The sequence below is a fragment of the Staurois parvus genome, unplaced genomic scaffold (assembly GCF_062004578.1).
Source record: "Staurois parvus isolate SC_StPar_1 unplaced genomic scaffold, SC_StPar_1.0 ptg000902l, whole genome shotgun sequence".
NCBI classification, from domain to species: domain Eukaryota; kingdom Metazoa; phylum Chordata; class Amphibia; order Anura; family Ranidae; genus Staurois; species Staurois parvus.
In genome coordinates, this window is record NW_028318698.1 from 1,116,504 (window position 1) to 1,131,585 (window position 15,082).

At 42.2% G+C, this 15,082-nt stretch overlaps 1 protein-coding gene across 2 annotated transcripts in view; it reads right to left on the bottom strand.

Annotated features, from left to right (window-relative positions):
• STXBP1 (syntaxin binding protein 1) overlaps nt 1–15,082 on the bottom strand; it is an 81,067-nt gene that overhangs the window by 34,717 nt on the left and 31,268 nt on the right. For both annotated transcript variants that reach the window (XM_089656393.1, XM_089656391.1), the window contains exons 4-7: nt 13,941–14,017; nt 8,263–8,341; nt 8,031–8,134; nt 1,646–1,794 (exon numbers count right to left, since the gene is read on the bottom strand). In XM_089656393.1, the coding sequence (XP_089512519.1) occupies nt 1,646–1,794; nt 8,031–8,134; nt 8,263–8,341; nt 13,941–14,017 (409 nt within the window). The remainder of the gene's footprint in view (nt 1–1,645; nt 1,795–8,030; nt 8,135–8,262; nt 8,342–13,940; nt 14,018–15,082) is intronic.

The following is a 15,082-nucleotide window of genomic DNA, read 5'->3' on the forward strand; positions in this document are numbered from 1 at the left end:
GATCTCAGACCACCTCTGATGACACAATCATGAAAATTCTGGATTTTTACTTTATTTCCTTGGCTGTGTGTACATGTACACATCTCAGACTTTGCTGCTTCCTCTGTCACTATGTGACTAGCCAGGGTACAAATTTATCACACTCAGATAGCTCAGTCCCTTGCTGCTTCTAAAACTGTGACCAGCCAATGTACAAATCTATCTCTCTAAGCTAAAGTGACACTTCACACCAAGGCAGTGCGGGAAACACTGCAAATCCTGTGCATTTCCCACACCACATTGCAATCGCATCACATTTATGCGATCTGGTGCAGGTGTCAATGATAAATTAATGACACTCTGAAACAGATCGCAAAACACGATGCGATTTCCAGAGATGACAACACCCATGCAATGTGATTCAGGTGCGGATTAAAAAAAAAGGTCCTGCACCTTTTTTGGTATAGCTCAAATCACACTGCACAGACATGTGCATGAAATTCGCACAAATTACATGCGGTGTCTCGCACCACATAGTGTGAACCCAGCTAAAGCTTCGGTTTTGTTTTCTAAAATAAAAAACCTGTCAATACTTACTTGCTCTGTGCAGTGATTTTTCGCATAGAAGTCCCGATCATCTTGTTTCTGGGTCCCCTCTGGCACTCCTGGCTCCTCCTTCTTCAGCAGTGCCCTCAGGGAAAGCCGGTCGCCCTGGGGGCACCTCTGCGTGCTCATCTCCGAGCTGCCGCTCTATGCGTCCATAAGCCACATAGAGCTGCAGCTCAGCCCAACCCCTCTCTATCCTCATTGGCTCACTGGCTGTGATTGCCGGCAGCAGGAGCAAATGGGCTCCTGTTCTTGTCTCAGCCAATGAGGAGGAAGAATCCCCAAATCCCAGAGGCTGTCGAGAACGTTGCTGGATCGGAGGGGACTCAGGTAATGATTGGGTGGGGGGCAGGGGAGCCACTGCACACAGAAGGTTTATTTTAGCCTTTAGAACCACTTTAAGGGTTAGAGATCTCAAGGCTTGTTGATACATTGTTTGCTGTAAAAAAAAAAACAAAAACTGCCCATCAATCTGTCCCCTAATTGAACACTACAAGCTAATCTGAACAACAAAAGCTGCCTATAGAAAGGTAAGAAATGCTTAAAAATAAAAAAGTACTGCACTCCCCAACTATGCACCTAGTGCACCCCTGAATTCTGCACTCTGTGCATAGAGCACCCCTGATCTTTGTACATAACACACATCTGGAATGTATTGCCCCTTTAATATCCTCCCAGTGTTAGTGCAATTTGGCCACACCCAGTGTTCAATGCAGTTTGGCGGGGACGTGGTTGAGTTCCTGCGCCTATTCTCTGAGAAAAGAAAACATGGATAAATTTATATAGTCTTACAGATCCAACTAGCCCTTTGAGGGCACCCATAATGCTGATGCAGCCCACGATGAAATTGAGTTTGAAACTGCTGATATAAATAGTCATTTGTCCAAATAAAGAGTCATTTTACATCAGTTGTAGCCAAGATCATTCTGCAGAAGGACGAGAGCCTGAATAATGTATTGTGTTTTTTTTTCCCAAATATCTTATATCTGTATATTATAACTGGTTCTACTGTGCCCTAAGCAACAACCTTTCCCTTGACAGCACTGCTGTAATAACACACCCGCGGTAGCGCACAGCTGGGTACTCTTTCAAGGTGGCACACAGAGTGGCAAGCTGTTCTGCAAGACGCTCTAGGATCGGGTTCTTCATCTGAGCTTTATGAGGACTGTAGAAACTGTGGAAGGAATCTGGGTAATCCAAAGAAAACACCTAGAAGATATGGTAAGTAAACGTTTAGTGAAAAAAGACATTAGGTGGGTCAAAGCATATATCAACATAAACCAAATATACACTGTATGACCAAAAATGGACACCCTTCCATTTCATTGAGCACTTTCAACTTTGTAGTAACAGTTTGGGGAGGGATCTTTTCTGTTCCAGCATGACTGTGCCCCTGTGTACAAAGCCAACCCCATAAAGACATGGTTTGATGAGTTTGGTGTAGAGCAACTTGAGTGGCTTCCACAGGACGCTGACCTCAACTTTACTGAACACCGTCGGGATTATTCGGAACACTATGAGCCAGGTCTCTTTGTTGAACATCAGGTCCTGACCCCAAAAATGTTCTTTTGGCTGAATGTGCACAAATTCCCACAAAAACACTCCAAAATATTGTGAAAAGCCTAACCAAAAGAATGAAGGTTGTTATAGTTCCAAAGGGGGATGTGGGTTGGGGGCAACTATATACTAATGGCCATGGTTTTGGAATGGGATATCCAACAAGCTCATATACTGTAGGTCTGATGGTTCCTATTAACATGATTTAGGTTCTCTGTGAGATGCCAGTGGTTTTGTTTTACCTTGCTACTTTTGGAACTTTTTTCTATTTGTGCCTGATCATAAGTTCTACCAACCCTTATAGACAACATTATAAATACGAGAAGAAACGGCTCTCAGAGTCCAGCAGAACACTGCTAAAGTAAGACATTTTGAAAGTGCCTGATTTTGCAACTTATTTATACATACCTCTATTAGTCTTAAAGCTGAATTGTGGGCAAACAGCTACCAGTACATATACATAGATATTTATACCTATGAATTTCTGTCCATTCAGTTCACGATTTATAAAACTTTGCCACACAGTTCAGCTAGGGAGATGATCCCAATTACAGTTAAGGAATACGATGGTATTCCCCTCCAGCCTGAGCCTTCTGACTGGACACTGAAAGAGCAGAAGCAGATTGATGGGGTCTTTACTCACTCTAGTTTCTCTTTCAACCAGTATGTCCTTGACAGAACATTTTCATGCAGAACACCTGACTGGATCTCAGTTCTCCCTTCCCTTTCCCAGTCTGCGTGTTACTGTATAGGGCTTTGGTGCCCAACCTGCAGCCCTTTGCCACTTAGTCCCTTCTGCAGTACCTGCAGACAATAGTTTGTGATTCCCTTACCTAGGTGCTTACACAGCCCAGTAAAGGAGAATACCCTTTAGACTGGATTCTAATAGATAAATGGTTTGCTTTATTTCTTTCACACAATCTTACTTTTTTCTGTGCTGTACAGTACATTACTACAGGTACTTACTACAGGTATTTATATAGCGCCATCAATTTACGCATCGGTTTACATATACAGTCATGGCCGAAATTGTTGGCACCCTTGATATTTTTCCTGAAAATCAAGTATTTCACACAAAAAAGGTATTGCATTAACACATGTTTTGCTATACACATGTTTATTCCCTTTGTATGTATTGGAACAAATATAAAACAGAGGCAGAAAAGCAAATATGACATAATGTCACACAAAACCCCAAAAATGGGCTGGACAAAAGTATTGGCACCCTTAACTTAATATTTGGTTGCACACCCTTTGGAAAACATAACTGAAATCAGTCGCTTCCTATAACCATCAATAAGCTTCTGACACCTCTCACCCGGAATTTTGGACCACTCTTCCTTTGCAAACAGCTCCAGGTCTCTCTTATTGGAAGGACACCTTTTCCCAACAGCAATTTTAAGATCTCTCCACAGGTGTTCAATGGGATTTAGATCTGGGCTCATTGCTGGCCACTTCAGAACTCTCCAGCGCTTCTTTGCCATCCATTTCTGAGTGCTTTTTGACGTATGTTTGGGGTCATTGTCCTGCTGGAAGACCCAGGATCTTGGACGCAAACCCAGCTTTCTGACACTGGGCCCTACAGTGCGACCCAAAATCCTTTGGTAATCCTCAGATTTCATGATGCCTTGCACACAGTCAAGGCACCCAGTGCCAGAGGCAGCAAAACAACCCCAAAACATCATTGAACCTCCACCATATTTTACCGTAGGTACTGTGTTTTGTTCTTTGTAGGCCTCATTCCGTTTTCGGTAAACAGTAGAATGATGTGCTTTACCGAAAAGCTCTATCTTGGTCTCATCTGTCCACAAGACGTTTTCCCAGAAGGCTTTTGGCTTACTCAAGTACATTTTGGCAAACTGTAGTCTTGCTTTTTTATGTCTCTGTGTCAGCAGTGGGGTCCTCCTGGGTCTCCTGCCATAGCGTTTCATTTCATTTAAATGTCGACGGATAGTTCGCGCTGACACTGATGCTCCCTGAGCCTGCAGGACAGCTTGAATGTCTTTGGAACATGTTTGGGGCTGCTTATCCACCATCCGGACTATTCTGCGTTGCAATCTTTCATCAATTTTCCTCATCCGTCCACGACCAGGGAGATTAGCTACAGTGCCATGGGTTGCAAACTTCTTGATAATGTTGCGCACTGTGGACAAAGGCAAATCTAGTTCTCTGGAGATGGACTTGTAACCTTGAGATTGTTGATATTTTGCCACAATTTTGGTTCTCAGGTCCTCAGACAGTTCTCGTCTCCTCTTTCTGTTGTCCATGCTTAGTGTGGCACAGACAGACACACAATGCAAAGGTTAAGTGAACGTCTCTCCTTTTTATCTGCTTTCAGGTGTGATTTCTATATTGCCCACACCTGTTACTTGCCCCAGGTGAGTTTACAGGAGCATCACATGCTTGTAACATTCTTATTTATCCGCAGTTGTGAAAGGGTGCCAATACTTTTGTCCAGCCCATTTTTGGAGGTTTGTGTGACATTATGTCGAATTTGCTTTCTTTCCTCCCTTTTTTTGTTTTGTCCCAATACACACAAAGGGAATAAACATGTGTATAGCAAAACATGTGTTAATGCAATACGTTTCGTGAGAAATACATGATTTCCTGGAGAAATATCAAGGGTGCCAACAATTTCGGCCATGACTGTATTGTACATTCCCATTCGTCTCTAACCCTCAAGGAGCTTGCAATCTAAGGTCCCTAACTCACATTCATACATATAATATGGCCAATTTAGACAGGAGCCAATTAACCTACCAGCATGTCTTTGGAGAGTGGGAGGAAACCGGAGTATCCGGAGGAACTCCACGCAGGCACAGGGAGAACATGCAAACTCCACGTAGGTAGAGCCATGGTTGGGATTTGAGCCGACAAGCCCAGTGCTGCTAGGCTGAAGTGCTAACCACTTTCTTCTTGTATTTTCCTTTTTCAATTTGTTTTTCTGATAGTTTACAATGGATCTTGCTAAATGAGATATCAAAGGTGGCACGTCACATTAAGAGGACTGCAGGAAGCACAAATGTGGAAATGATTTGTAAAGGGGCTGTAATAACATTTATGTCTAGCAGTCTCTTACAGCGTCTCACTTGACTGTCTCCTGAAGCATGCCCTCAATCTTCAACCAGGCTTTTTATATATCTGCAGTTCCTGAGCATCTCTCGTAGGTCTTCTATAGTCTTTGACCATCTCTTGTTGCAAGCCTGCAGTCTCTGATAGCTTTCTGTAGCATTCACTGAACATTCCGGTTAGCCCTTTGTGATATCAGGGGCCACACTTGAATCCACCTAGAGTTGTGCTCAAAAGTCTGCATACCCTGGCAGAAATCATGAAATGTTGGCATTGATATTGAAACTATGACCTAGCATGCCAAAAAAAATGTCTTTTATTTAAGGATAGTGATCAAAGTGCTGATCAAAAGTTTACATACCCTGGCAGTGGTGTAGCATGGGTTGTCAGCACCTGGGGCAAAGCAAGTCATTTGCACCCCTAACCCGTAGACTATTAGCACTTTCTCATAGAAACTCAAAGGGTTCCTCCATTTACAGCCTGAGCCTCTGATTGACTACCTGCAGCCTTTTATTATTGGTTGAATCTGAGATATCTGTTTGACTACAGTAATCAAAGAGATATCTTCTCAGATTCAAATAATAATAAAAGACTGCAGCAGCCAATCAGAGGCGCAGGCTGTAAATAACGAGTTGCCCTTACATACAGCAGAAAAGGCAGCCAATAATAACCCCAACATAAGGGGAAATTAAAAAAAGAAGATGGGAGGAGGGGAGGGGTGTCCCTTCTTTTTTTAATTCCCTCACCTGGAGCCATGGGGGGTACGGGGGCTCAGGTGTGAATGGAGAGGACAGGGGCTCTGAATAATCTGTCACAGCAGAGCAGGCAGCCATTACCCCTATGTAATTTATGTTGGCATTATTGGCTGGTTGCTCTGCTCTTCTGGCTTCACAGCTGGTTTCCTACTGCGTATGCGCAAGCAGCGCTGCGTTTTGTGATTGGTCCCACAGTCTTCTGGAACCAGAGATTGCCATGGCAAAGTCAGCCAAAAGTGGAAATGGGTACCTGTCAAAACCAAAAACTGCAGTGGGAAGGGGGGGGGGTGGAGGTGATGCTAACAAGCAGGAACGTCCCCTTTTGGATGGAGTTCCGCTTTAAGGGCTCCTCGTTATTCACAGCCAAAGCCTCTGATTGGTTGAGTCTGAGATAGCTCTTTGACTATAGTAATCAAAGAGCTATCTCTGGTTCATCCAATAATAAAAGGCTGCGTACTGAGGGCAGCCAATCAGAGACTTTGGCTGTCAATAACAAGGACCCCTTACTAATCCGTACTGATAACATTACATCGGGGTTATTGGCTGGCTGCTCTGCTGTAAGTGAGGAGACCCCCCCACCACCACTACCAGGGGGCAGGAGGGATAACAGATGGGAGGCAATAAGGATCATCTCCCCACCCCCCACACAAGGTGCCCCCCAGCCCCCCTCCTGTATCCTCTCAGCCAGGCAGGAATTATGGTGCAGAAACAGAAGCCACTGTACTTATACATGGGGCACTCTGCATAGTCCCGAGTGCTGTGGTCAGGTTCCTTCTATCTGCTGCGTGTGACAAGCTGAGATCCCAAGGTCGTTGGCAGCCCTCCTCACCACCCCTCCTCTTCTGTAGTCGGCAGGGGAGACAGACACATTCTGCTCACATTCTCTCTGCTAGGTTCTGCCATATCCTGGCCGGGGGAGGAGGGCCAGTGACTTCAGCGCCCCGTCCCATTGATGTCAGTGGATCACACATGGTCCGGCTCTTCTTGTCATGCTCTGGCCCTTCTTCCACAGAAAACAATGGGGCCGGCTGGGGCATCAGACCAAGCACATGTGAGAGGGGCAGGACTCATTTCTGCGCCCCTCTAAATGTTGCACCCAGAGCGACAGTACCAGTTGCCCCCCTACGCTATGCCACTCTACCCTGGAATGTGTGACCTTGGTACAGACACAGAGGTTTGTTACTTCTCAGGTGGATGCACTGAGCAGGATAGATACTAAGCCATGAGAAGCAGAAAAGTACTGTCAAAAGACATGTATAACAAGGTAATGGAACGATATAAAGATGGAAATGGATATAAAAAGATATCCAAAGCCTTGATACCAAGCCAAGATCAGGTAGACTAAAAAATATTTAAGCCACAACAGCAGAATTGTTCAGGATACAAAGAAAAGTAACCTAAAGAGAAATACAGACTGCTCTGGAAAATGATGATGTGGTTGTTTCAATGAGCAAAATATGACGATACTTGAACAAAAATTACCTTACAGATTCTGCCACACTGTAATCTAAGGTGTCGAGAGCAAAATAGAGCTTTATGGTCACAAATACAAGCACTATGCTTAGAATGGGGTCAACAAGGCCTATAGTGACAGAAATACCATCTCCTCTGTGAAGCACAGTGGTTGCTCACTGATATTTTGGGGACAATTTGCATTCTTCTGCATGAAAGCTGCACATGGGATGCTCTTGGACTTTCCAGCACAACAATGACCCTAAGCACAAGGCCAAGTTGATACTCCAGTTGAATAATTATCCCATATGAAATAAAAGAAATGCATTTTGCCTGCTCACTCATGTTTTATTTAAAATTGTACATACTGTATAATACCAATTCTCCAAGAGTATTTCCACCTTTTGAGCACAACTGTATATCAAGAAAGTTGACCACCACTGGTATAGCGGACCAAATCAAACTCACGTACTTACACAATTTGCATTTAAAAATACTTAATGATATAATATTGAAGATTTAGCTAAATCAATGTAAATATTTTATATATGCCGGTGGTTATCTTTAAAATACATAAGCCTCTACTGCCCAAATTTTGCTGATGTGACTTACCTGTGACTCATAGGGAAGGAATGCGATGTTAATTTCCGTCAATGTCTTGATAACTTTGGATGCTCGTGACTTGACCAGCTCATTAAACAGGCTGTCTGGACAGGCTGTGGAAACAGGTTGTGAAACGATGAGTACAATGGCTGATGAAAGAAACTAAGGGAAAGATGCAAGGGGGCACCAGACCGGGGAGGAGATACGAGGGTGATCGGCTCAGTGTTAGTGACACACTTACAGTCTGTAAAGAAGACGTGTGCTGCTTTGTACTTAGAGGAAGAAGGATCTTTGAAGTCATTGATGAGGGAATGAACAGACTGCAAGAGAAGGAAGGAGCGTGAGAGGAAGCCTAAGATACAAGGTGACAAAGATGGAATAAGAGGTTGCAACAGCAATGTGCACAAGCTATGAATATGAAATTAAAGTTCCTGTATGGCCAAAACTCTTTTTTTAAGTTTTGGATAGAGTATAGAATGATTAAAACCCCTGCCAGATTTTTTGGTTTTGTATCATTAAGGAAAATTCCCTTCACTTCCGGTCCCAGAGACGCAACAGAAAGTTACAGGAAATCTCCCCAAAAGAAGGAAATTTACATTTTAGACAGTTGTCCCCATAACAGGTGTTCCCACCTTAACCCTTGATCAAGGGACAACTTCAAATTTTGGATTTCACCTTTATTTTAATAATGGTCACCCGTACAATAGAATGGACAATCTCCCCTATGGGAACACAGACAGCAATAAGAATTAGCAGGGCCTAACCCTTCCCTACACTAGCCAAAACTAAAAGAAAAATGATTTTGCCTAGAGATACACTTGCAATAAACCTATTGCTTGTAGGCCCAAATGTAATAAATCAGCTTTTGATAGATGTGAATGGACAATAACCTCACTGACTTCTTACGTTTTGTAAGACTCTGGCAGCTTGACATCTCTGTACCGAAGTTTCCAGGCTCACCCTCCTGATTGACCATTAGGTTGCCAGTAGATTCCACAAATATGATAAAATGACAGCCAAGACAGTATGCATGATCTGACCATGCTAAGGCATTTGAATCACAGTGAAAGCAGATGCTGCCGATACCACTTATTACAAGGAGGAACAAAAGTGCTTGCAATATGTTCTCTAAATTGTCCAATTGATTGTTCCTCCAAAAAGTAGTTTACTAGTGGTCCTGAACAAGTCCGAATGGTTACTAATGCCTATGGCTAGCTTTACAAACTGTTTAAAGGCAGCAGGAAGAGTGAGATATTGAGACATATAACACAAGAAGCCACTGGTGAAAAAAAACTATTTTGGGTGAACTAATATGTAAATGTTTCTTTAACCACCTCCCGTCCGGCCATTGTATATAAACAGCCGGACAGTGGCACTGCAGGGTCGGGTGGCCGTTTATAAATGGCCTCCCCGCACCCTGCTTGTGCGCGCTCCCTGGGAGCGCACAGCACCGCGATCCGGTGCCCGCTGTGTCCTCCGGACACGGTGAAACACCGATCGTCGGACGGGACCTCTGCACGAGGTCCCGATCATGTGATCGCTGATTGGCCAATCAGTGATCACATGCATAGTAAGCAAGATGTCACTTGTGAGATCATTGCTTACTATGTGTGAAATCTGTGAATGATCACAGAGGTCACATGGTACAAGGCTATTCACAACAGCCTTGTACCATGTGACAAGCTGTGACCAATCACAGCTCACTCAGTAGTTCTCAATGGCTTCAAGAATGCAGACAGAGAGAAAGAGAAATTATTGCATTTACATCCTATATGGGTATAAAAGCATCAGTGTAAAAAAAAAAGAAAAAATCTTCATCACCATGGTGACACTGTACTGCTAGGGTGACAGTATGTTAAAAAAATAATAATATAAAAAAATAAAATAAAAATGTAAAAAAATGTTTAAAAATTATAATTTTTGGTTATAAACTAATTTGGCTTATTTTTTTTTTACTAAAAAGATAATGGAATAAATTTTGGCCAGGATTTATGATGAAATATTATTTATTTGCAAAATACTTTTTTTCAAAATTTTTGGACTTTTTCATTTACATAGCAAAAAAAAAAAAAAATCCCAGTGGTAAATAAATACCACCAAAATAAAGTTTTATCTGTCTCAAAAAAATGGTAAAAAATTCATATGGGTACAGTGTTGCATGACCGCGCAATTGTCATTTAAAGTGTGATAGCACTGAAAGCTGAAAATTGCCCTGGACAGGAAGGGGGTAAAAGTGTCCGGACAGGAAGTGGTTAAGAATAATTTTTAAGAAAGGCCACCACCCACCCACGAATATTAACCTTCCCTAATCTGTCTGAGCCTTGAGTCTAATCCCTGCGTAAGCTTCGAGTAAGAGTTTATATGGGGTAATGATCTCATCTCTCATATGTGACAGTGTTTGGGCCTGGTGACTGAATTCTGAGTCCTGAACATTGCACCCTGGGAGTAAGGGGAGAAGATCACATGCTCATCCATACCCAGAAGTACTGGGTATTTCTGAGTGAGGATGTAGGGGGATGGGCACTAGCGAGAATCATTCCATGCTCAGAATGTTTATTTTTGACAGTAGGGCATTTTTGATAAAATTCACATTTTACCTTTTTCTAATGAAAAAAAATATGTGGTAGCCCAAGTTGGTGTTGCATCTTTCATCGTTTCCTTTTTCTTTTTGTACCATGGCTATATTTGTGTTAAAACCCACCTACAAAATAGGATCTGGGCACCTTTAATTGTTAGTGGATTCCCCCAACCATATAATATATATTTTTTTGTATTTCTGAGAGCCCCTGACAGGCAACTAGAGTGGTGGGGGAGCATGGCAAAGGAGGGTATGAATGGGTGGTGGGGGTCGTATGAGCTGTCAGCAGAAGCTTTCACTTCTTCTGCTTTGACTTTTTGGGCTCATATCAATAAAGATTAGGAATGAATTGGTTCTATTTGAAAATTGTCACATGGCATTTAAAACGTTAAATTTCCCTCTGCCCCTAGTTCCCCCCAAAAAAAGCACATGCACCCCAAAATCCAGGTTGCTCTGTATTACAAAATCTCCATGGGTGCTGCTTTGGACCTATCCCCTGCTACCTAATATGCATTAATAGTGGCCCATCACATAATGGACATACTTGCTAATTGATATTAACATGCATAAAGCAGAGGGGTGGGATGGTGAGGATCAAAGCACAGGGGGTTGTCATTTCAAGAGAACATGCCAGTTTAATCAGAATCAGCACAGTGGCAGAGTCTCTTTAAACGCTTTAAGAAAAAGAACTCTAGAATACTGCTCTTTAGGAAGATCTAAATATGGTAGCTGTTATTGTTGACTTGTTTTTAAATGTACAGGCTCCAGGATTACATAGGTACAGGTTTTAAGTCCATCTCTTTCAGGCAATAGAAAAAAATAAATAAATAGAAGACTTCTGTATACAAGATATTATATCCAAAGTTGATCCAGAGGAAGGCAAAAAACCCCAATAAAGCATAATCCAATAATCCAATTTGCTCCAGTGGTAGAAAAAAATTCTTCCTGATTCCCCAGGAGATATTCCCTGGATTAACAATCCCTGGTGTTATCAACTATAAATGTTAATATCCAGTAATATTTGTGCATTTAGGAATGCATCCAGCTTCTTTTTAAAACAATCTACTGAGCTGGCCAGAACTAGTTGTTGAATGAGCCCTACCTTGAAAGTAGTCATTACATCCTATCTTCACATCCTAGTGTGGCATTATTCTGGACCCAGTGAAGTATGAAGTGTCTTATTGCCTGTCTGTACTTGTTCCAAGTTAGTAACTCTCTAGAGTACTAAAACAAGGTTCAAGATGAAAAGAGTGGAGCATGCACCAAGTGAGCAATGGCAGCGCTCATATTTCTCTGCTGACTGATGTCCTTTAAAGGCCATTAAACAAAATAAAAAAGGTAGGATAATAGAAGTCACCAAAGACCCATAACTGCTGTCTGTATATTGTATTATAGCATGAGAATAGTCTTGTGTGTACAGCTCCACAGCCACCAATTAGAATGAATTAGATTGCATCTTACAGGGCGGGCAGGAATCTGACTGGTGTTTGAAGGCAATACAGAATGTCCCGTGAGGGATTCAGTATTGTTTTCCATCAGGAAGTTTTTTTGTCAATAAGGAAATCCTTCCTGCTCTTCAAAGAATTATTAGACATTAGGTAACATTTTAGCAAGCTGATTAATAACAGAGTTAATGTAAGGAAAAGCAAGAGCCAACAGAGAAGGGAAACATTGGTTAAACACATATTGATTTTACATTTACACTGTTACAGTTAGTTCAGTGCAGCCTAGCTATTCAAAACACGATACAAATGCCCAGGCATTGCACTGCTGTGTTTTTTCTTCAATTTATTGACACTACTGAATGGTTACTTTTATGTTATCTCTTCATGACTCCTTTACTGACGCATTTTGCCCTCAATTAGGGTTTAATTATAGGGATCATGATCATCCATATAATTAAGCCCTTATTAATGGTGAAATGCGTCACATTGGGTCCCACAAGGGTCCTAGCCTCTGTGGCCAGTGGGTGCATCAAAGTACAACTCAGAAATGATGGAACATGATATTCAAAGAGAAGACTCTCACAGCCACAAGCATGACTCCCAGAGGAAGAAGAAAGATGGGACTTGTAGTTCTGCAACAGTTTAAAGGTCAAAGTTTACCTGCCACTGTTGCAGATCTTTCTTGGAGCCCTAATATGCTTCCATCACAGTGATGTGCCAATAGAAAGAAGAATGAGGAAGGAACGAGACAAGTCAGGGCTAGTAACTGATCACTATTTACATTATAGAGTGTGCAGGGCCTTCTAGGAAAAAGTGGGGCCAAAGATCAGGCACAAGGTGGTGCCTGCAATGCAATCTACATGGTAGCTTACTATGTACATTATGACTACAGGTACAGGTACTTTTTAAGGAACACGCCACTCAAAAATAAAAGTTAAGCCCTGAAATGCCCACAAGTCATGCAGCTTACCAGTCCATGATAATGCCTTTTATAATAGTTACATAGTTAGGTTGAAATAAGACAAAAGTCCATCTAGGTCAACCAATAGAAAAAATGAATTGTATAAATAAATAGAAAACCCTCATATACCCAATCCTATACCCAGAGTTGATCCAGAGGAAGGCAAAAAAACCCAAAGCACAATTCCACTTGCTCCAGTGAGGGAAAAACTAATTCCAAATTCCTCATAATGGTCTTGCTAACATGCAACATAAAACCAACAATTTCTTTGCCACCAATAATGGGGTGTTCTGACAACGCCATCCTGTTCAGCATTAGCATGTGACTTTGGATATTCCTGCTCAGACGCACCATCCCTAACACCTAATCCTGGAGGACATATCATAGTCAAGCAGGTGTCATCATCCACATTTCATAACCTGCATGCAAAATTTATATGTAGATAGTGGAGACCTATGGTGGCTTAGAGGGAAGGGGAAGTGAAAGGGGACAGAGGGGCTGAAAAAGAGTTATAATAGGAATAGTGGTAAAAAGTAAAAAGAGGAAAGAACTAATGCCCCCCAAGGGCCTAAAACAAAAGGCAAAATAAATATTTATAGGCAACTGAGCCTAGATAGATTCAACATTTCATTTCTAAGGTACCTTCAAATAGCCCCAGAGAACCATTCTGAAGGTGTTACAATCGGGTTTAATAACCTTGTCCAGTTTCTAATTTTCTTGCAAAGATAAACAAGCCCTTGAGCTGTCAGCCCTCAACTCCCTCCTCTTTTTCCCCTCCGTTGATAGAAGTTTAGCTTGAGTGTGGCTAAACTAAAACTACAAGCTATGAAGTGAGCTTTGCAAGAAGGTAGTTGGATTGGACCTGTTCACATGACCTCCTTTGGAACCCATACAGTACATAGAAAGATAAGTATTGAGTTCTGTAACACTGGTACCTTTTCGGAAGGTGTAATCAGATACACTGCTTCCAGGCTGGGGAGTGGTTCCCTCCGCTTGTTAATGTCCTCAACAACTGCAACGAGAAAGCAATTAGTCACAAGGGCTGCTAGCCACATACCTGTCTTATTAGCACTTTACAATGGCAGAGTCTGTAGACTTTTGGCTTTCTTCATATATATTACAAGTGAAAGTGATCCACCTAAAGTACAGTATATGTATGAGCAAAATATATATATATATATATATGTATATATATATATATATACACACACATACACACACAGAAGTGAGTACACCCCTCACATTTTTGGAAATATTTTATTCTATCTTTTCATGAGACAACACTAAAGAAATTACACTTTTCTACAATGTAAAATGGTGAGTGTACAGCTTGTATAACAGTGTAAATTTACTGTCCCCTCAAAATAACTCAACACACAGCCATTAATGTCTAAACCGCTGGCAACAAAAGTGAGTCCACCCCTAAGTGAAAATGTCAAAATTGGACCTAAAGTGTCAATATTTTGTGTGGCCACCATTATTTTCCAGCACTGCCTTAACCCTCTTGGGCATGGAGTTCACCAGAGCTTCACAAGTTGCCACTGGAGTCCTCTTCCACTCCTCCATGATGACCTCACGTAGCTGGTGGATGTTATAGACCTCGTAATCCTGCACCTTCTGTTTGAGGATGCCCCACAGATGCTCAATAGGGTTTAGGTCTATAGACATGCTTGGCCAGTCCATCACCTTTACCCTCAGTTTCTTTATCAAGGCAGTGGTCGTCTTGGAGGTGTGTTTGGGGTCGTTATCATGTTGGAATACTGCCCTGCGGCCAAGTCTTTGAGAGGAAGGGATCATGCTCTGCTTCAGTATGTCACAGTACATGTTGGCATTCATGGTTCCCTCAATAAACTGTAGCTCCCCAGTGCCGGCAGCACTCATGCAGCCCCAGACCATGACACTCCCACAACCATGCTTGACTGTAGGCAAGACACACTTGTCTTTGTATTCCTCACCTGGTTGCCGCCACACACGCTTGACACCATCTGAACCAAATATGTTCATCCTGGTTTCATCAGACCACAGGACATGGTTCCAGTAATCCATGTCCTTAGTTTGCTTGTCTTCAGCAGGCTGT